A 25,917-nucleotide genomic window follows, 5' to 3' on the forward strand; every position below is an offset into this window, starting at 1 on the left:
ACTGTCACTCCACTGCGAAGGTCAGAACTCATTTTAAGAATCAGAATAAACAATGGAAGCAAAGGCTGCCAGGAACATGCTTTCTGCATAGATTGGAAGTTGGCTGGTATTTTCCTGCGCAAACCAAAATTTCCCTGGAGCAGCTCCTCCCCATTAGGTCTGAAGCCCCCCTAAAGCAATCTTGAATTGATGGAGATTTGGACAACAAAAAGAATATGGAAATCCCTTGGAGATCTGACATCTTCACCTCCTGCTTCCAGTTAGCAGATTCCATCCCAGGTTTGCTTCCCCCATTTTCCCAGCCTTGCCTCCTGTGTGCCTGGACCACTGTGGATTGAATTTGATGGAATCGTATCACCACAAGCTCAAGTGTGATATCAGGCCACAAAAGATTTGGACCCCTTTCCTCCATCTATTTTCCTGTAAATCAGTCCTTCTCAACTATGGGGAGATTTTGTCCCCTGGGGGACCTCTGGCAGTGGTTGGAGACATTTTCCATCTTCAGTTGCCACAAGTCACGGGAGGGTGTTACTATGCTATCTGCCTCTGGGGCTAGAGGCCAGGAATGCCAGTAAACATCCTCCCTTCCACAGGACAGAGCCTCACAACAAAGAATTTTCTAACCCAAGGTGTCAGTAGTACTGATTCGAGGAGACCCTGTATTGCCATCAGTGATTGCAGTACTTCCTGACAGAGCCCTCCAGGAGCTCCATGCCATCCTGGTAGCCGGGGAAACTGCTGTGTTCTACTGCAGGGAAACAGGGCCTCTGGTTCTCTGTGTCTTCACTAGTGTCCTGTCTTTGCCACAGGAGACATCCTCAATGATAGCCACGCTGAGGTCATAGCCAGGAGGAGTTTCCAAAGGTAAAGGGACAACCCCAGAGAATCAGACTTAGCCTGCCCTGGGGAGCCCCAGAATTTGCATTTCTAATAAGCTCCCGAGTAACACTGATGATGTCGGTATGTGAACCACACTTTGATTAGCCCTGGTCTAGACCGTGGTTCTTACACTTGGTGTACATCAGAATTGCCTATGTTTGTGAAAACTCAGATTGTTGGGCCCTTCCCTGGAAATTCCGATTCAGCAGGTCAGGGGCGGGACCTGGATTTCTAACAAATTCCAGGTGATGCTGATGCTGCTGGTCAGGGGCCACACTTTTGAGAATCACTGGTCTGCATCATCCTCGAAATTCCAAATCACTGCCAGTCCCATCGGTCTGCAGTAACTCTTTCTTAATCATCAACCAGCCAGTCTTACTTCACCAAAGTGTTTGGTTGTTCATTCTGGCCACACCTTGTGCCCCAATTAGGTACCTTCTCCATCAGCTCCACTTGGCGGCCGCCCTGAAGGAGGATAGCATCTTTGTCCCTGGAACTCAGAGAGGGCTGTGGAAACTCAGGCCAGACCTCTCCTTTGTATTTTTCTCCAGCCATACACCCTGTAAGTATAGCCAACCCTTTGGATCATTATTACGTTGTCTACTTCCTTATGTCCTCTTATCCTTAGATCTATTCCTCAGAAAAGCTCGTCTGGCTGCAGTGTAGCTGCAAGCGGCGGACACTGCCTTTTTCTGAACAGGCCACGGTGCCTGACCACTTCTCTATCAAGGAACAACCCTGCAGTTCTCGGTTCCCAGTCAGGATTGGGAAGCTTCAAGCGGAAACCCCACAAAGGTCTGAAACCAGCAGTTGGACTTAGAAGTCCAAAGCCCTGAATTCTGTAGTAATTTATCCTGAAACTCAGTCCATTCACTCCTTCAGCGGTTATTTTCTGCTACTTGTCAGGTACAATGTGACGTTGGGTCTACAGCAGGGAGTAAGACTTGTCCCTCGCCTAGCCTCATAGAGTGTAGACAGTCATGATCAGTTAAGTTAAATTTTGACGAGTTAAATGGGGACATTCAGGTGCTGTGGTTGCATCAAGCAGGAAGATCAGACTTCGCCTAGAGGAGACCACTGTTTTTTTGTTTTGAAAATGGAGAATTTCTGCTCTCTTTAGATAGCAGCTCAGGGATGGCAGTAAACTTCACTCACACTAAAACCTTTGGGAAGGAAGGCTCTAACAGTGTTCTGTAAGTATTAAACTTTAAAACTACACATGCAATTAGAGCAGATATAGGTACTAGCTCTGAAGAGACAGAAGAGCTGTCAAGACTTGTCATAATTTAAATCCAAAATATAATACAGCTTAAGGAAGGATGAGTCTCAGAAAAGAATCGGTTGAGTCAAAGGCCAGAAAATGACATACAGAGAAAGGCAGTGCTCATCTGTGCTTTCTTTCTTTTCTTTTTTTTTTTTTAAGATTTTATTTATTTATTTTGACAGAGAGAGATCACAAGTAGGCAGAGAGGCAGGCAGAGAGAGAGAGAGAGAGGAGGACGCAGGCTCCCTGCTGAGCAGAGAGCCCGATGCGGGACTCGATCCCAGCACCCTGAGATCATGACCTGAGCCATGAGGCAGCGGCTTAACCCACTGAGCCACCCAGGCGCCCTCATCTGTGCTTTCTTACTAGCCCTGGATACCCTGGTCCAAGAACCAAAAGATGTTTCTTAACTCAGTGCTTCTCAAACTATAAAATGCAAATGAATGATCTTAATAAAATGTGGATTCAAATTCATTAGGTCTGGGATGAAACCTAAGGTTCTGCATTTCTAACCAAGTCCCCATGATGTCAGTGGTGTTCGCCTGTGGACCACACTTGAGGAGTAACTAGGGCTTGGCTGACCCAGTGGTAGGTGTAGCCTTATGATGGAGAGAGATGCATCTGTGGGTCACAGCTAGCCTCACCCACTAATCAGACACATAGATCAGTGGTCCACAGGCTGGTCTATAACCAGATGGGAAAAATCTGGACTATAGTGTGTTTTTCAAAAAGTTTAATTTCTGGGGTGCCTGGGTGGCTCAGTCCTTAAGCATCTGGCTTTGGCTCAGGTTGTGATCCCAGGGTCCTGGGATCAAGCCCCACATCAGGCTCCCTGCTCAGCGGGAAGCCTGCTTCTCCCTCTCCCACATCCCCTGCTTACATTCCCTCTCTCACTGTCTCTGTCTCTCTCTTTCTGTCCAAGAAATAAATAAAATCTTTAAAAGTCAAATAAATAAGCTCTTTTTAAAAAAAATCTAATTTCTTTCCATGAAAAGGTTATGAAATTTTTATCTTTTTATTTTAAATAGTGGTAATTAGGAAAAAAAAATAAATAGCAGTAATTAGGATTTTTAAAGATCTTAGTTGATGGAATACAAAATTGACCACCCCCTTTGTTGATCTTAAAATCTTCTGGAAATTTTACTGGTCTGTGAAATAAAAATCTAAACCCACCAATCCAACTACACTGGGCTAATAGGTCATCTTTTGCACTGCAACGCCCATGCATGGTTTGTGTGCAGGAGGAAAGAATATTACCTGGAGAATGTAACTGTCTCCCTTTGCATTTATTCCTCATTACTAATTGATAATTTGGTGCCTGGATTAGCTATTGCAGACTCTTACTTGTGAGTTTTATTAGCATGAGTCAGCCTCTCAGGTTTAGGCATCTGTCTGGATCAAATCTCTGAGCCTTCAGAGTGGGAGGTGGGCCCAGTCAATTCTCCAAAGTCACTGTCCCCTTGTGAGGTCTCTGGAAGTCCGCCAGCCAGCCTCTCTGGCCACAGTCCCAGTTCTACGTTTCTTGCCTTTCCCACTCTTAGGTTCTAAAGGCTACAGATGTATTATTTACACGCTTTAGAAAAGCCACACACACTAGGTTAGTGTTTGAAGAAATAGCTCCCTTCTCCAGGGGACGCTGTGCTTTTTGCTAACCTCTGGTTTTCTGTGTTTCTATTTAAGCACAGAGTTGAGTCAGAAATCTCTAACCCAGCACAGGGAAACACCACTTGTGTAATTCACTGCAAAGCCTTTACTGTGAAGATATGCACATAAATCTCCAAGATGGGGAATTTGGGAACATATTTGCCAAATATTTAACCATGAAACCAACCTCCCACTTTTGTTTTCCAAAGCATCTTACAGGATAACATTCCACAAAATGCACTTGGGAAACTGTGCTCATTGTAAATCAAGGGTTCTCAACTCAGGACAGTTTTGCTTCTCAGAGGCCATTTAGCAACATTTGGGGACATTTTTGATGGCCAGACTTGGGGTGCTATTGGTATCTAGTAGGTGGAGACCGAGGAGCTGGTAACCATCCTATGATGTAAAAGATAGCCCCCACAAAAGGAATTACCTGGCCCAGTAATAATAATAATAATCAGTATTATGAATGTTGACAAACCCTGGTCAAAGCTAGTGTTTCCAAAACTTCCTGTGATGAGCATTACCTGGGATCTTTGTTAAAGTATTCTGCTGCCCAGACCCCCCCACCCCCGCCCCAGAGTTTCTGACTCACTGGGTCTAGGTAGGATAGAGCCACGAAGGAATCTTATTCGGGAAATTTGGGCAAGTGTGCCTAATCCCAAGTCAGCTAGGAAAACAGAATTAGACTTTGTTTCAGACAGTGGTTCTCCAGTCATCAGAATGACCCGGAGAGCTAAAATACACACTGCTGGCGACCACCTCCAGAGTTTCAGACTTAGCAGGTTGACTGTGGCTGCCGAGAATTGGCATTTCTAACAAGTTCCGTAGGGACATTGATGAGGTCCTGGGGCCTCACTTTGAGAACCACTGGTTTTTAAGAGGTCCCTTCTCTTGCAGGTGGGGATGCCTCCATCATTCCAATGCTCGAGTTTGAAGATCAGCCCTGCTGTCCTGTCCGTAGGGACTGGGCCAGTAAGCCATCAGAAGCCAGTGGTGACCTGGAAGCTCCTGAGGACACAGAGAGATGTGAGGGCCTGTGTAGTCCTGTGACCAAAAAGATGAGGCTTGAGCCCCGGACTCCTGACGGTGTAGCTCAACATCAGAGTTTTGGCCATCAGGAGAGTGGCCCAGTCACACCAGACGTCAGCGGCTCTCATGTTACTGCACAGGAACAGGCCCCTGTCACCAGAACGGCCCCCGGTGGTGTCAAAGTGGTGGACGTTTATAGAACCGGAGCCAAGTGTGTGCCCGGAGAAGCTGGGGACTCCCGGCAGCCTGGTGCTGCGTATCACCAGGTGGGGCTGCTCCGAGTGAAGCCGGGCCGGGGAGACCGGACTTGCTCCCTGTCCTGCAGTGACAAGCTGGCCCGGTGGAACGTCCTCGGATGCCAGGGGGCGCTGTTGATGCACCTTCTAGAAGAGCCCATCTACCTATCAGCTGTGGTGATTGGGAGGTGCCCATACAGCCAGGAGGCGATGCACAGAGCTCTGACCGGGAGGTGAGCCTGGAGGGAGGAAGAGAGGGAGGGAGCAGCTGGAATAGCCTTTCCAAGAAGTCTCAGAAGATGTCCGAAGAGACTAAAATACCCATACGGGTTTTTTTTGTTTTTTTTTTAAAGATTTTATATATTTATTTGACAGAGAGAAATTACAAGTAGGCAGAGAGGCAGGCAGAGAGAGAGGGAAGCAGGCTCCCTGCTGAGCAGAGAGCCCGATGCGGGACTCGATCCCAGGACTCCGAGATCATGACCTGAGCCGAAGGCAGCGGCTTAACCCACTGAGCCACCCAGGCGCCCTACCCATACGTTTTGATCCATTGGGTCTATTGCTGGGAATTTGTCCTAAGAAATAATTAAGAAAGTGCTCAGACATTTAGCTGTGTGTGTAGTCATGTTTAAAAAAAAAAAAAAGGAAACCAGTGAAATAGTTTAAAGCTAATATTGATGACTGTTGGACCTGAAAAGATGCTCATAATTTTTTTTAATTTTGTTTTATTATTTCAGTGTTCCAAGATTCATTTATTTATTTATTTGACAAATAGAGATCACAAGTAGGCAGAGAGGCAGGCAGAGAGAGAGGAAGAAGCAGGCTCCCTGCTGAGCAGAGAGCCCGATGCGGGGCTTGATCCCAGGACCCTGGGATCATGACCTGAGCCGAAGGCAGAGGCTTTAACCCACTGAGCCACCCAGGCGCCCCCCCCCCCAAGATTCATTGTTTATGCACCACACCCAATGCTCCATGCAATACGAGCCCTCCGTAATACCGTAATACCCACCCCCAGGCTCACCCAACCCCCCACTCCCCTTCCCTCCAAAACCCTCTGTTCCTCAGAGTCCACAGTCTCTCATGGTTCATCTCCCCTCCGATTTCCCCCAACTCACTTCTCTCTTTCTCTCCATGTCCTCCCTGTTATTCCTTATGCTCCACAAGTAAGTGAAACCATATGATAATTGACTCTCTCTGCTTGACTGATTTCACTCAGCATAATCTCCTCCAGTCCTGTCCATGTTGATACACAAGTTGGGTATTCATCCTTTCTGATGGAGGCATAATACTCCATTGTATATATGGACCACATCTTCCTTATCCATTCGTCCATTGAAGGGCATCTGGGCTCTTTCTACAGTTCGGCGATTGTGGACATTGCTGCTATGAACATTGGGGTACAGAGGGCCCTTCCTTTCACATCTGTATTTTGGGGTAAATCAGTAGTACAGTTGCAGGAGATGGTCATAATTCTTAAAGAGTAAGTTTAAAGATACAACGAGTTTGTGTTGGTCGTAAAGTATATATGCACGTAGTAGAAAAATCGTGGGAGGATGTATACCAAGGTACTAGTATGATTATCTCTGAGTTGTGATATTACGGGTGGTTTTTTTTTTCTTCTTTGTGGTTACTCTGTTTTCTCATTGTTCTGCCCCGTACATATATATTGCTACTCTAATTTTTAAAAACCATCAATGTCTTCACAAGATAAAAGACAGGGGCGCCTGGGTGGCTCATTGGGTTAAGCCTCTGCCTTCGGCTCAGGTCATGATCTCAGGGTCCTGGGATCGAGCCCCACATCAGGCTCTCTGCTCAGCGGGAAGCCTGCCTTCTCCTCTCTCTCTGTCTGCCTCTCTGCCTACTTGTGATCTCTGTCAAATAAATAAAATATTTAAAAAAGAAAAAAGGATAAAAGACAAAGGATGATCACTCAAGTGTGGTCCCCCTAAGGAAGCGTTGCTAAGCCCAGTTAAGACTGTGGTAAAAGAAGGCAGGGAGAGGCCACTGCTGGGGGGAGGCCCGTCATGTCGGCTGTACTGCTCCTGAGACCAGGGCCAGGGAACACACCCAGGGAGTGTACCCAGGAGAAATGAAAACACGCATCCACGTAAATACTGACACATGAACGTTCACAGTGGTACAAGTCACACCAGCCGCAAAATGAAGCAGCCCAGATGTGCATCCGCTGGTGAACAGATCAACAAAAGGTAATAGATGGTTAGATCATCAGCCCCAAAAAGGAGCAAAGGCTGGCCCAAGCTACGGCACGGACAAGCCTCGAAAGCTCTGTGCTGAGTGAGAGGAGCCACGTAGCAGATGATTTCATGGAGCGAAATGTCAAAAATAGGCAAATCCAGAAGTAGGATGGTGGGTGCTGGAGAAATGCATGGGGAGTGACCGCTGATGGGTGCTGGGTTTCTTATCAGGGGTCAAACATGATAAATTCAGATTATGGTGACCGTAGCACAGTTCTGTGAGTACAGCCAAACACAAACAAACAAACCCCCCAAAACTGTACACTGAGAATGGATGAATTCTCTGGTATACAACTATAGCCCAGTATGATGTTTTCAACAGAAGCACTCCTAAGCACTATGCCCAAGACATTTTCGGTGTTTTCCGTGCTTTCCCTAGTCTGTCTGCTTGGTTCCAGAGCAGCATCATGGTAGCCTCTAGATGGTGTGAAAGACCCAAGAGGGAAAAACGAAGCTTGTCTGTTACAGGAGAGCTTTGGTTTCTGGTGTGTTTGGACGATTCCCTAGGAAGAGATACTGACGAGTTAATATTGCTCTTTGAGGGTTTGCAGTCTTTCAAAGCCAGTACCAGGACTGGAGTTTAGTGTCCCTAAAGTTTCTGAGGGGTAGTGACTCAGCTAATCCTTTTCACTTCAGAGACATAGGAAGGGATCTTTCTCTGGCCACATGGCTCGTAAGATCTTGATTCAGTTCTTTCACACCCTCTCACCGAGACTCAGGGGCGGTGAAGTGGTCCACGGGTGTAGACACTGTTTTCCAGAGGACCATGCTGAAACTGAGTGCATTCTCCCTCACATTTAGGTGTTGGAACGTCTCTGCGCTACCGAAAGGCTTTGGAGTTCAAGAAATGAAAATACAGCAGTCTGGTTTACTGTTTGAACAGAGCCGCAGCGCAGTGCAGGCAAGAAGGGCTGATGGCCCGGGCCGACTTGCTCCTTGTGGTGCAGGTAAAGTATCTGCCCTATTCCACTTGCCCTGGAGTAACTTTTGCACAGACCATGGAGTGGCCCGGAGGGGGCCTCCAGCCCAGGGAGGCAGCTTCTGACCCGAGTCCTCAGTAGCGAAGGCTGACCACACTGAGTCAGGGTCGTGCTCTGCAAGACACCAGGCAACTTACTTTTCCTGTCTTAGCCTCAGGCTCTTCATCTTCAGATAAGAACGTCATTTCTTAATTAATTACTTATTAATTATTAATTAATAGAATTAAGGAATTCTATTAATTCTTAATATCATTTCTTAAAAATTAATCCGATTAATAAAACGGGCAGAAGGGATGAACAGACATTTCTTTAAAGAAGACATCCAGATGGCCAACAGACACATGAGAAGATGCCCAGTGTCACTCATCACTGGGGAAATGCAGATCAAAACCCCAGTGAGCTATCACCTGACGCCGGTCAGAATGGCTAAAGTCAACACAAGAAACAAGTATTGTCAAGGACGTGGAGAAAAAGGAACCTCTTTATACTGTTGGTAGGAATGACGGGAATGCAAACTGGTGCAGCCACTGTGGGAAACAGTATGGAGGTTCCTCAAAAAATTAAAAATAAAACTACCCTATGATCCAGTAATCACACTAGGGGTATTTACCCTAAAAGTACAAAAACACTAACTGAGAGGAATACATGCACTCCTATGTTTACTGCAGCATTATTTACAGTAGCCAAGCTATGGAAGCAGCCCAAGTTTCCATCAACTGACGAATGAATAAAGATACTGCTCAGCCATAGAAAAAAATGAAATCTTGCCATTTGGAGGGACTTGGATGCAACTAGAGTGTATTATGCTAAGCAAAATAAGTCAGGCAGAGAAAGACATACCGTATGATCTCACTCATATGTACAATTTAGGAAACAATGAGCAAAGGGGGAAAAAAATAGAGACAAACCAAGAAACAGTCTTTTGTGTGTGTGTGTGTGTATTCATATGACAGTGCACAAGCAGGGGGAGGTGCAGAGAGAGAAAAAGAAGACACCCTGCCAAGCAGGGAGCCCAATGTGGGACTCGATCCCAGGTCCCAGAGATCATGACCTGAGCCAAAGGCAGACACTTAACTGACTGAGCCACCCAGATGCCCCAAGAAGGAGAGACTCTTAGCTCTATAGAACAAACTGATGTTACCGGCATGGGAGAGGGGGGTTCAGATGGGGATTACAAGAGTATGCTTATGAAAACAATGTGTCAGGGCACCTGAGTTGAGCCTCTGCCCTCAGCTCAGGTTATGATCCCGGGTCCTGAGATCAAGCCCCACATCAAGCCCCACATCGGGCTCTCTGATCAGCAGGGAGCCTGCTTCCCCTCTCCCCCTCTGCCTGCCTCTCTGACTACTTTTGATCTCTCTCTCTCTGTCAAATAAATAAATAAATAGATCTTTAAAAAAAAAGAAAAAGAAAGAAAACAATGTGTCATTTTCTTATCGGGATTGTTATAAGGATTAAATGAGAAATTCCGTTTCCATGCACTGACTGTGTGTCCAGCATGTAACAAGTGCTTAGTGGTTATTGGGTCTTAGAATGAAGATGATGAATGATGAAGCTCTTTTTATCATTGTATTCTGGAGGTCGGGCATCAGAGTGGCAGCCATTGACTCTGTTTTGGAGAGAGAGGGAAGTATTTTTGTGAAAAGACTTCTGACATTCACAGGAAACAGGAATTTTAACTAGAATCTTGTCTTTTCATAGCCATCAGCTGGAGCGCAGTTCCCGAGCAGCCGCTGGATGTCACTGCCAATGGCTTTCCGCAGGGAACAACGAAGAAAGCCATCAGGTGCCTTCAGGCCAGGTAAGCAGGTTGAGGCAGAAGGAGATGGTGGCCTTGCAGGCAGCCTTTACCACTAATTCCGGAACATCTTCATTGCCCCGAAAAGAAGCCCTACCCCTCTTAGCAGTCATTCCCCCGGCCCTACTCCGGCCCCTGACATCCATGAATCGATGTGATGTCTCTGTGGATTTGTTCTTTCTGGACGTTTCGCTGTGTAAGATCATACAGGATGCGGCTTATTTTACTTAGCGCAAGGTTTTCAAGTCTTGTCCATGTTGTAACATGTATCAGTCCTTCATTCCTATATACCATTGTGGTATTTTGTGGGGGTCTGCCCGCTGCTTTTTGTTCATCAGTCCTTTTGTCCATGGCCATTTGGGTTATTTCGCTTTGGGCTATCAGAAATGGTGCTGCTGTGAACATTTATATAATGAACTCTTAGGTGGGCATGTGTTTTTAATTCTCCTGGGTATACCGTGGAATGGAATTGTTGAGTCCTGGCATAACCTTGGGGGTTTTTTGCTTTTCTGCTTTTTGGAGGAACTGCCAAAAATTTTCCGTAGCAGCTGCAGCAATTTGAACTCCCACCAGCAATGTATGCATCTCAGTTACCCTACATTCTTTACGACACTCACTGTTGCCTATTTCATTGGAACCACTCTAGTGGGCATGAGAGCTATCTCGTGGTTTTGATGTGCCTTTCCCTAATAACTGGTGGAGCTTCTTTTGATGTTGAGCATTCTTTCGTATTTTATTTGCCATTTGTGTATCTTCTCTAGAGAAATACCTATTCTGATCCTTTGTCCATTTGTTTGTTTATCTTTTTATTGTTGAGTTGAAACATTTCTTTGTATAATCTGGATGCCAGTCTTTTTTCACATATGTATTTGAACATATTTTCTGCAATTCTGTGGGTTATCTTTTCACTTTTTGAAAGGGTCCTTTAAAGCACAGAAATTTTAAAGTTTGATGAAGTCCGTTTTATCTGGTTTTTTCCTGTGGTGGTTTGTACTTTTAGTGTCGCAGGTAAGAAACCATTGCCTGATTTCCCAAGGGCCTCCTGGCTCCAGGCCATTGTTTGCATCTCTCAGGAGACCAGCTGTTAGCCACCGACCAGAGTGTGTTTTACCATCAAACCTCAACTCAACTACCACTGCCTTCTGGCTCACAATTACCATCCTCTTTTCAAATTGCCATAGTGCTGTTCTGCAGCTTGTCCCAGGATGTTGGCGCTCTCTGTTGACTGGGAGCACCTGGCATTCCCATGCTCTCTCTGTCTCCAGTAGCCACGTGACTTTGGACAAGGCCAGTTGCTCTCCAGGCCTCCGTGCATGCATCTCTTGTCAGATGAGGACACTGGAGTAGATGATCTGAGATCTCTGACAGGCTGTAGATGTCTCTCCGTTTAGAAGGCAGACTCCGTAAGGGAGGAAGTAGAGGGGGGCAAGAACAGAAACCTTACGGTTCAAGAGACTGATGTTTAATTCCTGGTTCGCTTCCTCCCCAGGGTGTGACCTTGGGCAAGTTACTTTACCTCTCTGAGCTTCCATTTCCCCAACTGTAGAGCAAGGGGAACTAAAAGTATGTTTCACCCACGAATGTGGTGAGAAGTGCTGGCAAAGGTAGTGCAGGCTTACAGCAGACATCTTGTTAAGATTGATTTCCCCTTCCCTTCTTCAGAGAAGCTTCATATTCTGTGTGGAAGAGTCAGTTTCTTCTAAAGACTCCCAGGTTTTCTCACGGCTCACGCCCTCATGCTGGCATCCTGGGACCACCTTCTTTAGAACTGTGCAGAACAGGAACGTGGACTGGGATGTTAGAGACATTTAGTATACTAATGCAATACAGGAAGAAAATATTTCATTTAAGTCTTTGTGTTCTTTTACACACAATGCAATAATAATAGACCCTCATTTTCAAGAGGTTTCATTTTACTCTTCCTGTAAGTGGCAGATCCTCTTCCCATCCCAGAGGGTCCCGGAGAGATCATTACATGCCTCACTGGATTATAAAAGAAAAAGATGAGGAATTTAAAAAAAAAAACAAAAACTAGAAAACCTTAGTGCATCTGAGTTTCTTAAAGATAAGGCTAGATTAAGAATACCAGTGTTGGGGGGCGCCTGGGTGGCTCAGTGGTTTAAGCCGCTGCCTTCGGCTCAGGTCATGATCTCAGGGTCCTGGGATTGAGTCCCGCATCGGGCTCTCTGCTCGGCGGGGAGCCTGCTTCCTCCTCTCTCTCTGCCTGCCTCTCTGCCTACTTGTGGTCTCTCTCTGTCAAATAAATAAATAAAATCTTTAAAAAAAAAAAAAAAGAATACCAGTGTTGGGGCACCTGAGTGGCTCAGTCGGTTAAGCATCTGCCCTTGGCTCGGGTCATGATTTCCGGACCCTGGGATCGAGTTCTGCATCGGGCTCCCTGCTCAGCGGGGAGCCTACTTCTCCCTCTTCCTCTGTCCCTCCCCACTGCTCATTCTCTGTCTTAAATAAATAAATAAGATCTTAAAAATTAAAAAAAAAAAAAAAGAATACCAATGTAGAGGGTACCTGGGCAGCTCAGTTGGTTAAGCGTCTGCCTTTGGCTCAGGTCATGGTTCCAGGGTCCCGGGATGGAGCCCTGTGTTGGGCTCCCTGCTCAGCGGGGGGCTGCTTCTCCCTCTCACTCTCCATCTGTGCCCCCTCCCACATAAATAAAATCTTTTTAAAAAAGAATACCAATGTAAATGTGTAATCTTAAAGAAAGTATACTTGTGTGTACAGCTTTTCTGGCTCCTTGATGCACCAACCAGCAATGTTTTTCCTGAGGAAAACCTAATACCAAAAGTGTAATCCTTGCTGTGGAAAGGAACCAGGGCTCCCTGGAGAGTGGCAGCTGCCATGATTGCTGTGGAGGGTTGCTGTGCTCCGCAGATGACCCGAGTGGGGATTACTGAGTAGGTCTCGTTGACAGAGGAATAACTGGTATGGCCATTCGTTCTGCTGTTGAATAGATCTTCAGAAAGGTCTTATTTCTCTTGAGGGAGCTCTGTTTCAGCAGAGGAGAGGTTCCCAGCATCTCTCTTCTGTCTTTATAGGTATATGTACCTTAACATTACTCACAAGGCCGTTGCCTTAGGTTGGAAACATTGATAAGAGAAAGGGCTATTTGTTCCTCCGGAGGGAAAAATGTTGGAACCATTTACAGACCTGGTCTCCAGAACCTGTTAAACTCACTCACACTGATGGCTTTTTACGGTGAACCTGGAGGCCTTGACATTGCAGTACAATGCTGGTGGTAAACTGAATCCATTAGGGCTCCTTCTAGGAAGGTTTAAGTGATGTGTTTTTTTAACACACCTTGATGATGGGGAACTGTCTCCAGCTCTGGATAGGCATGGTTAATTGCTAAGGCTTCTTTTTTTGGTGAATGATAGGCCTTTGTATGCTTCATTCACGCTCTGTAAAAATAAACCCAGATGTTCTCACATAGTTGCACATCAGTGGCCCCTGGGCTGTAGCAGAAGTTTCAGGAGCTCACCTATCAATGTTTCAAAAGGAAGCCGGAGCGTCAGGCGAGACACTAGTTTATTTTTGATGTTTCTCCTTTACCTATTCTGGGTAAGGTGGGCAGCGCGAATGTTGAGTCTGTAAGACTCTCTAGACTTCTTGAACAGTAAGATGTATGGTCCTGTCCCCTAGAATGATGAAACAGACTCAGAAATACAGAACAAACTGGTGGTTGCCAGAGGGGAGGGGAAGGGTTCGGGATGGGCGAGAATCGAGGAAGGGGATTAAGAAGTACAGACTTCCAGGGGTGCCTGGGGGGCTCGGTTGGTTAAGCCTCTGCCTTCAGCTCAGGTCATGATCCCGGGATCAAGTCCCACATGAGGCTTCCTGCTCCTTGGGGAGCCTGCTTCTCCCTCTACCCCTCCCCCAATTTGTACTCTCTCTTTCTCTCTCTCTCTCAAATAAATAAATAATATCTTTTTAAAAAAAAAAAAAGTAAAGACTTCCATTTATAAAATAAATCATGAGTACGAAGAGTACAACATCGAGGGTACAATCAGTAATCCTGTAAAAATCCCGTGGTGAGAGACAGAAACTGTGTTTAACTGTGTTTACTCTGATGAGCGTTTCATAACATAAATAATTGTCAAATCACTGTGTTATACACCTGAAACCAATATAACATTGTAAGTCAACTATACATCAGTTTTTTAAAAAATCACCATGGGGCACCTGGGTGACTCAGTTTGCTAAGTGACTCTTGATTTTAGCTCAGGTCGTGCCCTCAGCGTCCTAGAATTAAGCCCTGTGTTGGGTTGTGTGTACAGGCGTGCACCTGTGTACTTTCCCCCCCCTCTCTCAGATAAATAAATCTTTAAGAAAAAAAAATCACCCTCTTGGAGGTCAGCTACTATAATGCTATTTTAAGTAATTTCTTTTTATTTCATTTTCTGCTCACTGCTGTTGTGATCAGTTTCCTGTTTTTCCCTGTTGCAGCTAATGTTTGTATCCAGCAACCTTGTTAACTTCTTATTCTCCTAATTTATCTGGGAATTCTGTTGCTTTTTTTTTTTTTTTTCAAAGTAAGCGATCTTTTGCAAATATTTCCTTTCCAACCCTCCATTCCTTTTATTTATTTATTTTTCCTTGAGGTACTATCCTGGCTAGAACTGAGAGTCTGCCAATCATTGGCAAATAATGACTTTAGTTTCTGTGTTTTTATCCTTACTCCTTTTATTTCTTGTCTTACTGGCCAGAAGCTTCTGGGTAACATGGGATAAAAACAGTGCCCTTGTCTTACTCCTGATTTTAAGGACATGAATTTGCTGCAGGTTTTTATAGACATCCCTTACAGCCATAAATACTGTCTTTTTCCTAATCCTCATTTGCTAAATGGTTTTAAATCATTCTGTGGATGTTGAATTCTAACAGATGCTTCACTGCATGTTTTTTCTCACAAAAAAGTTTTTAAAGATGTTATTTATTTACCTGAGAGAGAGAGAGAGCATGAGAAGGGGCAGGAGCAGAAGGAGAGGGACAACAGACTGCCCTGAGCACAGCGCCCGACACGGGACTCGATCTCACAACCCTGAGACCATGACCTGAGCCAAAATCAGGAGCCAGCCCTTAACCAACTGCGCCACCCAGAGCTCCACCCCACCCCCTGCCCTTTTTTTTTTTTTTTTTTTAAGATTTCCCTTGTTTATTTATGGGGTGAGGGAGTTTCTCACGATTATATTACATTTCTCCTTTAATCTGTTAACAAAATAAGTTTCTTTAGTTTTTTGGCTTTGGGTTTTTGTTTTGTTTTGTTTTGTTTTGTTTTTTTTTTTAATGTTAGAGGAACCTTATGTTCTCAAGTGCCAGCTGCCATTCCAGCTCCGTGAGGGGCCAGGGAGAGCAGCGTGTGAGAGCTCAGGGCCCCCTGCTAAGTAGCCTAGTGCCAGCCAGGTAAGGGGACTTCTTGACAGATGGTGCACTTCCCTATTTCACATATCCCGGTTTGGCCACAGCGTGCAAGCTAATGGTATGGTCTGTGAGAACGGCGAAGGCTCTGGTATCTAAGGATGAGACCGCCCATTGTTGGCCGACATGCGTCCCTACTCTCAGTCAGCCCGGGAGCTGTGTAAGGGAGGGAGAGGAGGCACATACAGGCCAGATCCTGGCAGCGTGGATGGCCAAAAGCAAGAAGGCCCCGGTGGGCCGGTGGCCAGGTGGCCTGGCCACACTTACTTTGCCCGATGTTCCAAACTGGGGCCTGCATGAGGCTTTGTGGTGGCAGCCAAAGGTTGGCCTCAAAGGCGCACAGTGCCCAGAGGAGAATCAGGAGGCTCTGTGTCCAGAGCTCATCCGAGTGGACTTCATGACCGCAGCTCCCACAGGGAACAGCCCCCGAGGCTGAAACCACTGCGGTGCCTTGAGCAGTATTACCCACCGGCTCAGCTCCCTTGAGGAGGGGTAGCCCGGCGTGGCAGTGGGTGTCCTAGAGGGACTTTAGTAATGCCATCTCCGCCTTTACCTCGCATGAGCATGTCATCTTGATGATTTTGCTGCTGATGACACTTCTTTTTGTTTTGTTTTATTTATTTGACAGAGAACACAAGTAGGCAGAGAGGCAGGCCCACTGAGCCACCCAGGCGCCCCTGCTGACGACACTTCTTAAGATGAGATTGCTGGGGCGCCTGGGTGGCTCAGTGGGTTAAGCCGCTGCCTTCGGCTCAGGTCATGATCTCAGGGTCCTGGGATCGAGTCCCGCATCGGGCTCTCTGCTCAGCAGGGAGCCTGCTTCCCTCTCTCTCTCTGCCTGCCTCTCTGCCTACTTGTGATCTCTGTCTGTCAAATAAAAATAAATGAAATCTTTAAAAAAAAAAAAAAAGAGAGAGATTGCTTTTTCTCCCTCACCCCAATCAGGTCTAGATGTCCTTCATGTGAAGAACAGGTGGAAATGGGGCCCTGGTGCATTCAAACATAAGAAAGCTCCATGTGAAGCCCAGCATCTCGGAGGGACTGGTACGCGCTCAGCACTTCTAATAAACCTCTTTGTCCTCTGCTTCCAAACAGATCCCGGATCAGCAAAGTGGAACTCTTTAGATCATTCCAGAAACTGCTAAGCAGTATTTCGGAGGACGAGTGGCCAGACTCCCTCAGGTGACGCTGTTGACCCATGTTTTTTCATATTTAGGAAGATTTGTGGGTTAATTCTGCCTTACGAATGGCAGGAAGCCTTGGCGGGAGTCCGTGGGCACTTAATTATCGCTCGTGCGCTCCTCTCTCCCTGGGGCTCTGATCGCCAACGCACATCTGAGGTGTGCAGGATGGTTGGCTTAGTGGTGCCGTCACAGCGGATATTGGGGAGTGGGGCAGGAATCAGGGTTTGACCCGTTCCAGGCTCTCTTTTCACCCTCCTCCACATGGAAAGCAAGGCTGCCATGTGAGGGTTTGGGGAGCAGTAGAGTGTGTTAGGAACGTCACTCTCTTCTCTTCTGTTCACGTCAGTGGTTGTGAGCTGCAGCCTCGTGAATAAATTGCTGCCCAGCAGGAACGTAGAGAATTCTCGGTCTGCTGCTGGGACAGCTGGGTGGGGCAGTTCAGGTACCCAGGTACCAGAGGTACTCCAGTACCAGGTACCGGAGGGCGGTGCCCCTCACTTCCAACGTCAGACACAAGCCGCTCAGGCTTCTGACCACCGCCTGCAGACTCACTAGAACAACTCATGAATTCAGGAAAGCACTGTACTGAACAGTTCCTTTGTATTGTGAAGGATATAAATCAGAACCAGCTAAAAGAAGGGTCACCCCCCAGCACATCTCTACGTATCACCAGCCAGAAGGGGGACCCAAGTTTCAGTGTCCAGAGTTTTCGCTGGTTTCATTGTCAGCCTGACCAAATTGTTGGCCACGTGATATGACCAAACTCATTCGCCATCTTCCCCTCTGGTCAGGAGATCAGACCGATAGTATGACCCACTGGACTCTGTGGTTAATCTTTCTGGCATGGCAGCCCAGCCCTGATCGGTTAGGGCCCACCAGGAGTCACCTCGTTTAGTGTAAACTCGGGTAATCACAGCGGTCCACCATGAAAAACAAAGACGTTCCTGCCCCCAGGGAAATTGAGAAGGTTTGGAGGTTCCGTCTCAGCAACTGACAAGACCTGCCAAACTCTTTATCATACAGTGTACAGTGGGGAAGCTGAGGTGTTGCTAGAAACTTCTCCCCGAGCAGGCCAGCCCCTTGCTGTCACCACTGTGCACACTGTAGTCGGTAATGCTGCCCTGCAGTCCACTTGCTCGGTTTGTTGTCTAGAAAAATGAATCAAACTGACCGGGGGGCGGGTTCCAGACATTTTATGTGTCAGTGAGAACAACTCTGAACTAAGATCAGGAGAAACTTGATTCCAAAAGATCACTGCAGTAAGAGAGGGGCCGTTAGGGCACGGCAGGACTGCTGCCAAAGCGAGGGCGCCGAGGTCGTTTGGTTTATAAGCCTCCAGGGCGGGTGGGAAAGAGCCTTCCTTTGCGGGGAGCCGTGAGCAAGGCTAGAAAGAAGCGGGAAGGGGGCATGGGAGGCGCAGTCAGTGTGAGGGGACAGGTGGACAGGAAATGGGAAATGTCTTTTCTTGAGATCAGTCGATTCACAGTGGGGTTGGGGGGGCTGGGGGATAGTTTGTTAAGACGGGCTCACTCCACATTCTGATGCTGGCTCAGGCTGAGGGTGGGTCAGAGTTCAGGGTCTGGGAGAAGGACAGAAGCATAACTAATGTTGGTCACAGAAGCAAGAATTTTGTCCAGTTTGGTGTATGGTCCAAACAGTTCAGCTTGTCACTGAGACACATTGGGAGTTTGGAGCATCTGTCATAGGTAGGCCTAGGGGGCATCCATGAGTCTTACAGGGAAGGGGACTTCTTTGCAGTAAGCCATTTCCCAGAACACTTTAAGCCAAAAAATAGTTATCTGTCTGATTCCACCAGGACCAAACGAGACTAGCATTATTGATTATCACCTGTTTCAATCCATGTTGCTTTCTAGTGAGTTTCTTACAATAGAGAGAGTTGCTGTAGGAAAGCGTACCAAAATCCTCCCATTCCTAGGTCTGTTCCTAGGTCTCTGGTTAGCAATCTGTCCGGCCGCTGACTCAGTTGGCCGCCCCACTGAGCTGATCATGGAGAACCCGTGTGTTTGCTGGTGTGTGTGCATTAGGCTGCGGAAGCTGGAGACGTACCACGAGTACAAGGAGGCCGCGTCTGCTTACCAGGAAGCCTGGAGTGCGCTCCGAAAGCAGGCCTTCGGATCTTGGATCCGAAACCCACCCGATTATCACCAGTTCAAATAAGAAGGGCAAACTGCAGCAAGCATGTTGGTGGCAGAGTTTTCCGGCTCTTCACACTGGACCACTGCTTTCTTTTGTGCTGGACAAGACGGAGCTTTTCTTGTGGCCGAGTCAGGCAAAAGAAGATCTGCCATCTACCAGAGTGACCTATCACTTCAGACAGAACTCTGGAACGCGGAACAGTCTATCCTTGATTGAAGTCGCTCTCTCTGCTGAAATGGCATCTAGCTGATGACCTTGGCATCTGTGCTGACTTGTGTGTGATTGCTTCTCTAAAATAATGGAATAAGAACGTGGAACGTGATGCTTTAAAAGGACTCTGTGGTTGCTCTGTTTTGGGTGTTCTTGCTTTGATTTGGCAAGTGTTTATGGGGCTGAGATGATGTTCAGATCTGCAAGTTTCAGTGCTTCCTTTAGTGTTGTGGACGGGTTTTCTCTACCCAGCCTTTCTTCCTGGGAGAACTACCCTTTCCTGCTCTACCCACAGCACTTGGTTGAAGCAGACCTTTCTCCCCGGCTGTGAGAGTGGGAGCCAGCCCGACAGTCCCGGAACTGCTGGGAGAGCTAGCAGGAGAGAGCCTCTCTCTGCTGTAAAGGCCACAGAGTCGTGGGACTGCCTGTGGCTGCTTTGCCACCACACAGCGATGGGCAGCTTGAGAATGAAGGCAGTCAAGAAGGAAATCTGTTCCCGTGACCTTGTCTGGATGCCACTGCTCACCTTGGACTCCCAAGTATGTGACTTCAGTTTGTATTATTTTGGTTCAGCCTGGTTGAGTAGGTTTTCTGTAGCTTGCAGCTGAAAGAGTTCTGTCTAAAAGGCCAAAGGTCTGGGGTGCCTGGGTGGCTCAGTGGGTTAAAGCCTCTGCCTTCGGCTCAGGTCATGATCCCAGGGTGCTGGGATCGAGCCCTGCATCGGGCTCTCTGCTAAGCGGGGACCCTGCTTCTGCCTCTCTCTCTCTGCCTACCTCTCTGCCTACTTGTGATCTCTGTCTGTCAAAAAAATAAAATCTTGGGACGCCTGGGTGGCGCAGTTGGTTGGACGACTGCCTCCGGCTCAGGGCGTGATCCTGGAGTCCCGGGATCGAGTCCCACATCAGGCTCCCAGCTCCATGGGGAGTCTGCTTCGCTCTCTGACCTTCTCCTCGCTCATGCTCTCTCTCACTGTCTCTCTCTCTCAAATAAATAAATAAAATCTTTAAAAAAAATAAAAATAAAAATAAATAAAATCTTTTTAAAAAAAATAAAATTAAAAAATAAAAGGCCAAAAGTCTGTATAGCAGATTGGCTGCAGACCTAGCAACCAACATGTGATATTTAACTCTCGGCCTCTCCATACCTTCAATCACTGACGGCAAGGCAAGTTTTCCCTCTTGGGATCATTCAAGATCCTTCTCAAAGTTCTTCAGCCTTTTTTTTTTTTACGATTTGATTTTTTAACTTTTTATATAAATTCATTTTAGTTAACATATCCTGTATTACTGCTTTCAGAGGGAGAATTTAGTGATTTCTCAGTTGCCTAGAACACCCAGCAGTCACTACCTCAGGTGCCTCCTTAATGCTCATCCCCCAGTTACCAGAATCCCCCAACCACCTCCTTTAGATTTTATTTTTAAGTAATCTCTGCACCCAACATGGCGCTCAGACTCACAACCCCAAGATCAAGAGTCATGCGTTCCACTGACTGAGGCAGCCAGGTGCCCGCCATTTTTGTATAGCTTTGACTTTTTTTTTGAAGATTTTATTTATTTGACAGAGATCGCAAGTAGGCAGAGAGGCAGGCAGAGAGAGAGAGGGAGAAGCAGGCTGCCTGCTGAGCAGAGAGCCCGATGCGGGACTCGATCCCAGGACCCTGGAATCATGACCTAAGCTGAAGGCAGAAGTAACCCACTGACCCAGGCGCCCCTGAATGTTTTTTTAATAACAGCTTTTTTGGAATATAATTTACATTCCATACAATTTACCCATTTAAATTATACAATTTAGTGGCTTTTAGTTTATCCACAAAGTTGCACAGCCATCACCACAATCAATTTTAGAACATTTTTGTTCTAAATTTGGGGGAAGGGACACTTATCAACCCAGTAGGGTGCCCATTTGCAGCCACTGCCCATTTTCCCTCAACCCCACCCCCACCCCAGCCCTAGGGCAACCGGCAGTCTACTTTCTGCCTATTCTGAACATTTCATATAAATGGAATCACAGAATACATGGTCTTTTGTGACTGGCTTCTCTCACTGAACATAACGTTTTCAAGATTCGTGATGTGATAGCACGAATCAGCACAGACCCGTACTATGTTCCTTTCTGTGGAATAAAAGTTACATTCAGTTGTATGGATGTATCACATCTTATTTATCCAGTCATCAGGTGATGGGCACCAGGGTTGTTGGCACTTTGGGGCTATTATGAATAGTGCTGCTGTGAACATTCTTGTACTAGTTTGTATGTGAACATATGTTCTTAAATTTTTTTTAATGACAGAAGTAACACATTTTTGTCCTAACAAATTATCCTTGAATTTTTTTCCATAAGAAATCTTTTTTTTACTTATTCTTTAAAGATTTTATTTATTTGAGAGAGTGAGTGAGCAAGAGAGAGGGGGAGAGAGAACCTGAAGTCAACTCTGCACTGAGCACAGAGCCCTATGTGGGGCTCGATCCCATAGCCACGAGATCATGACCTGAGCTGAAACCAAGAGTCAGATTCTTAACTGACTGAGCCACCCAGGTGCCCCAAGAAATCTTTTTAGATAGCAGGCAGAAACATCACACCCTGAAGACCAGGCTCTCCCATATGCTGCTTTAATCGGGGAGATTCTTTACCTGACCCCAAATCCCATGTTTATGACAGCATTTAAAGTAACAACTAGAAGGAGCTCTTATCCACAGAAGATTATGCCTCTCTCTCTCTTACGAGATGGTCTTTAAAGATTTTTATGAGAATGTAAGGAGGTGGTGTCTTAAAAAAAAAAAAAAAGAGGTGGTGTCTTTTTATTCCAAAGTTTTATGGTAGATTTGTCAAATCAGTACCAAGAAAACCCCTAAATACAAAAACCACCCCTACATTTAGACTTTAGAGCAGAAACTGGGGAAGCCCTGAAGGCTTCAGACAAAAGGTAGCTTCATCTTGGGCTCCACCTGTTTTCTCAAGACCTGAAAGGGATACTCAGACATCCAACTTCCTACCTTTTACTTTAACCTCTTAAAACCCTTGTAATCTCACCTATGCCTTAAAATCACCTCTCTGAAATATTGGGAGGTTCTTAAATTTCATACATTTAATTAGATCATGTTTTTTTTTTTAAAGATTTTATTTATTTATTTGACAGAGAGAGATCACAAGTAGGCAGAGAGGCAGGCAGAGAGAGAGAGAGGAGGAAGCAGGCTCCCTGCTGAGCAGAGAGCCCGATCCGGGACTCGATCCCAGGACCCTGAGATCATGACCTGAGCCGAAGGCAGCGGCTTAACCCACTGAGCCACCCAGGCGCCCCAGATCATGTATTTTTAACTTGTGTTTCTTAACCCATATTTGATAACTGCTTCTAATTTTTATTTTTATTTTTTATTTAAATTAAATTAACATATAGTACTTTATTATTTTCAGAAGTGGAGTTGAGTGATTCTTCAATCCTTTTTTTTTAAGATTTTATTTATGGGGCCCCTGGGTGGCTCAGTGGGTTAAAGCCTCTGCCTTTGGCTTGGATCATCGTCCCGGGCTCCTGGGATCAAGCCCCGCATCGGGCTCTCTGCTCAGCATGGAGCCTGCTTCCCCTCCTCTCTCTCTATCGCTGTCTGTCAAATAAATAAATACAATCTTTAAAAAAAAAAAAAGATTGTTTTTACTTAGGAGACAGCAAGAGCAGGATGAGTGGCAGAGAGAGAAGCAGGCTCCCCACTGCTTCTTCATTAGGGATCCCAATATGGGGCTTAATCCCGAGTTTCCAGGATCATGATCTGAGCTGAAGGCAGACACCCAACCGACTGAGCCACCTGGGCACCCCTCATCAGTCTTATAAATACCTGGTGCTCATTATATCATATACCCTCCTTAATGCCCATCACCCAGTTACCCCAGCCCCTACCTCCTCCCCTCCAGCAACCTTCAGTTGTTTCCTGTGATTAATATAGTCTTTCATGGTTTGTCTCCTTCTCTGATTTCATCTTTTTTTTACTTTTCCGTCCTTTCCCCCACGATCCTCTGTTTTGTTTCTTAAATTCTACATATGAGTGAGATCATATGGTAATTGTCTTTCTCTGATTGACTTATTTCCCTCAGCATAATACCCTCTAGTTTCATCTACATCATTGTAAATGGTTAGATTTGATTTTTTTGGTGGCTGAGTAGTATTTCATTGTGTATATACACCACATCTTCTTTGTCTGTTCATCTGCCAGTGGACATCTGGGCTCTTTCCATAGTTTGCCTGTTGTAGACACTGCTGCTATAAATACTGGGTTGCAGGTGCCCCTTCAGATCACTATGTTTGTATCTTTGGGGTAAATACCCAGTAGTGCGATTGCTGGGTCATTGGGTCATAGGTCATTCAACTTTTTGAGGAACCTTCATACTGTTTTTCCAGAGTGGCTGCACCAGCGTGCGTTCCCACCAACAGTGTAGGAGGGTTCCCCTTTTTCCACATCCTCGCCAACACCTGTCATTTCCTGACTGGTTAATTTGAACCATTCCAACTGGTGTGAGGTGGTATCTCATTGAGGTTTTGATTTGTATTTCCCTGATGCCAAGTGATGTGGAGCACTTTTTCATGTGTCTGTTGGCCATCTGGATGTCTTCTTTGCAGAAATGTCTGTTCATGTCCTCTGCCCATTTCTTTTTTTTTTTTTTTAAGATTTTATTTATTTATTTGACAGACAGAGATCACAAGTAGGCAGAGAGGCAGGCAGAGAGAGAGAGAGAGAGGAGGAGGAGGAAGCAGGCTCCCTGTTCAGCAGAGAGCCCGATGCAGGGCTCAATCCCAGGACGCTGGGATCATGACCTGAGCCAAAGGCAGAGGCTTTAAACCACTGAACCACCCAGGCACCCCCTCTGCCCATTTCTTGATTGGATTATTTGTTCTTTGGGTGTTGAGCTTCATAAGTTCTTTATGTATTTTGGGTACTAGCCCTTTATCTGATAAGACATTTGGAAGTATCTTCTCCCATCCTGTTGGTTGTTGTTTGGTTTTGTCGACTGTTTCCTTTGCTGTGCAAAAGCTTTTTGTTTTGATGAAGTACCAATAGTTCTTTTTTGCCTTTGTTCCCCTTGCCTTTAGAGACATGCCTAGCAAGAAGTTGCTGTGGCTGAGGTCATAGAGGTTGCTGCCTGTGTTCTTCTCTAGGATTTTTGTGGATGCTTCTAATTTTTAAATTCCTTTTAAAACATGTTGAGAAAATTTTAAATGGACACAAAAATAGAATAGTGCACCCCCAACCCCCATGCACTCGCTCACACGCTCTCTCTCTCTCTCTGTCTCAAATAAATGAATAAAATCTTCAAAAAAGAAAGAAAACTTCTGGAGTGCCTGGGTGGCTCAATGGTTAAGCCTCTGCCTTCGGCTTGGGTCTTGATCTCAGAGTCCTGGGATCAAGCCCCACGTCAGGGGCTCTGCTTGGCGGGGAGCCTGCTTCCCCCTCTCTCTCTGCCTGCCTCTCTGCCTGCTTGTAATCCCCCCCACTTTGTCAAGTAAATAAATAAATAAAAATCTTTTAAAAAGAAAGAAAACTTCTTAGGCGATCCTGCATACATCTGTTGCACAATGTGAAGAGGAACATCTGGTTGCCCCACGTTCAGTGACCGAGCAGTGGGTTCAGTGGTCAGCCTTATCTCTCCCACCGTGAAGTTCCCTATCATCTTTTCCCCTAAAGGTTTTGGCAGCTGGGTCAGGGATCCCCAAGACCACCCTCAGGTTTGATGAGCCACTGGACAGACTCACAGAATACAGCAAGGCTGTCAGAGTTACCATTTATGTCAGTGAAAGGGCACAGATTAAAATCAGCAAAGAGAAAAGGCAGCCCGGCTCAGTCCAGCAGGAAACAGGTGCAAGATTCCAGTCGTCTTCCCTGTATTAACCATGTGCGTCTGACGCTTGGACATCTGGGGCCTCGCTTACCCTGACGAGACTGCCTCTCGGAGTCTAGCCAGCTCCCAGAGAGAGTAAAAGATTCCGGCCACGCACTGCAAAGCTCATAGCCCAGCCACCTGCTGCATGGGGCGCTCATACCGGCTGCCTGCACTCCTCACCCCGGCTCCAGGTACCGGAAAACCAGGGACAGCCCCTGTGTCTCAGGTGCCACTGAAATGAATCAAACTAGCCAACCCCCAGGCCGCTTAGCTGCCGCATCCCTCCCTTTGCCCTTATCATAACACGTCGTGCTCACATGTCCTCGCTTTCTGTGCCTCCTGACCAACCCTGGTACTTCTCCATCAGATGGAAGGGCAGCTGTGGCCCAGCGTGCCCTCTCCTCCTACATTCGCAAACTCTCCCAGTGGACTTGCACACAGGGCACTTAATTCCCCCAGCAATGATGCGTGACTGTTCAACCAAAGTTTTGCTTCAAGTGCCGCTGCCGTGGGGCTTGCACAGGGCCACGCCCCATCACAAAGAATGATCTGGCCCAAGATGTCAGTAGTGCTGAAGGTGAGAAACCCTCATCTAGGAATTGTGTTTTAAAGTCACTTGAGGGGTGCCTGGTGGCTCAGTCAGTTAATCATCTGCCTTCAGCTCAGGCCATGATCTTGGGGTCCTGGGATGGAGCTTCTGCTGGGTGGGAGTCTGCTTCTCCCTCTGCCTCTGCCCCTCCCCTGCTCATGCTGTCTGTCTCTCTCTCTCTCTCAAATAAATAAAACCTTTAGGGGCGCCTGGGTGGCTCAGTGGGTTAAAGCCTCTGCTTTCAGCTCAGGTCATGATCCCAGGGTCCTGGGATCGAGCCCCACATCAGGCTCTCTGTTCAGCAGGGAGCCTGCTTCCTCCTCTCTCTCTGCCTGCCTCTCTGCCTAGTTGTGATCTCTCTCTGCCAAATAAATAAATAAAATCTTAAAAAAAA

At 46.5% G+C, this 25,917-nt stretch overlaps 1 protein-coding gene across 4 annotated transcripts in view; it reads left to right on the forward strand.

The window, feature by feature from the left end:
- Positions 1 to 25,917, forward strand: part of ADAT1 (adenosine deaminase tRNA specific 1) — a 43,204-nt gene that overhangs the window by 4,061 nt on the left and 13,226 nt on the right. For 2 of the 4 annotated variants that reach the window (XM_044255699.1, XM_044255697.1), the window contains exons 5-11: positions 810 to 864; positions 1,311 to 1,441; positions 4,688 to 5,288; positions 8,112 to 8,257; positions 9,992 to 10,091; positions 16,614 to 16,700; positions 18,748 to 19,608. In XM_044255699.1, coding sequence (XP_044111634.1) covers positions 810 to 864; positions 1,311 to 1,441; positions 4,688 to 5,288; positions 8,112 to 8,257; positions 9,992 to 10,091; positions 16,614 to 16,700; positions 18,748 to 18,880 — 1,253 coding nt within the window. In that variant the 3' untranslated portion in view covers positions 18,881 to 19,608. The other 2 variants (XM_044255700.1, XM_044255701.1) reach the window with 2 other exon arrangements.

The sequence above is a fragment of the Neovison vison genome, chromosome 7, assembly GCF_020171115.1.
Source record: "Neovison vison isolate M4711 chromosome 7, ASM_NN_V1, whole genome shotgun sequence".
NCBI lineage: Eukaryota > Metazoa > Chordata > Mammalia > Carnivora > Mustelidae > Neogale > Neogale vison.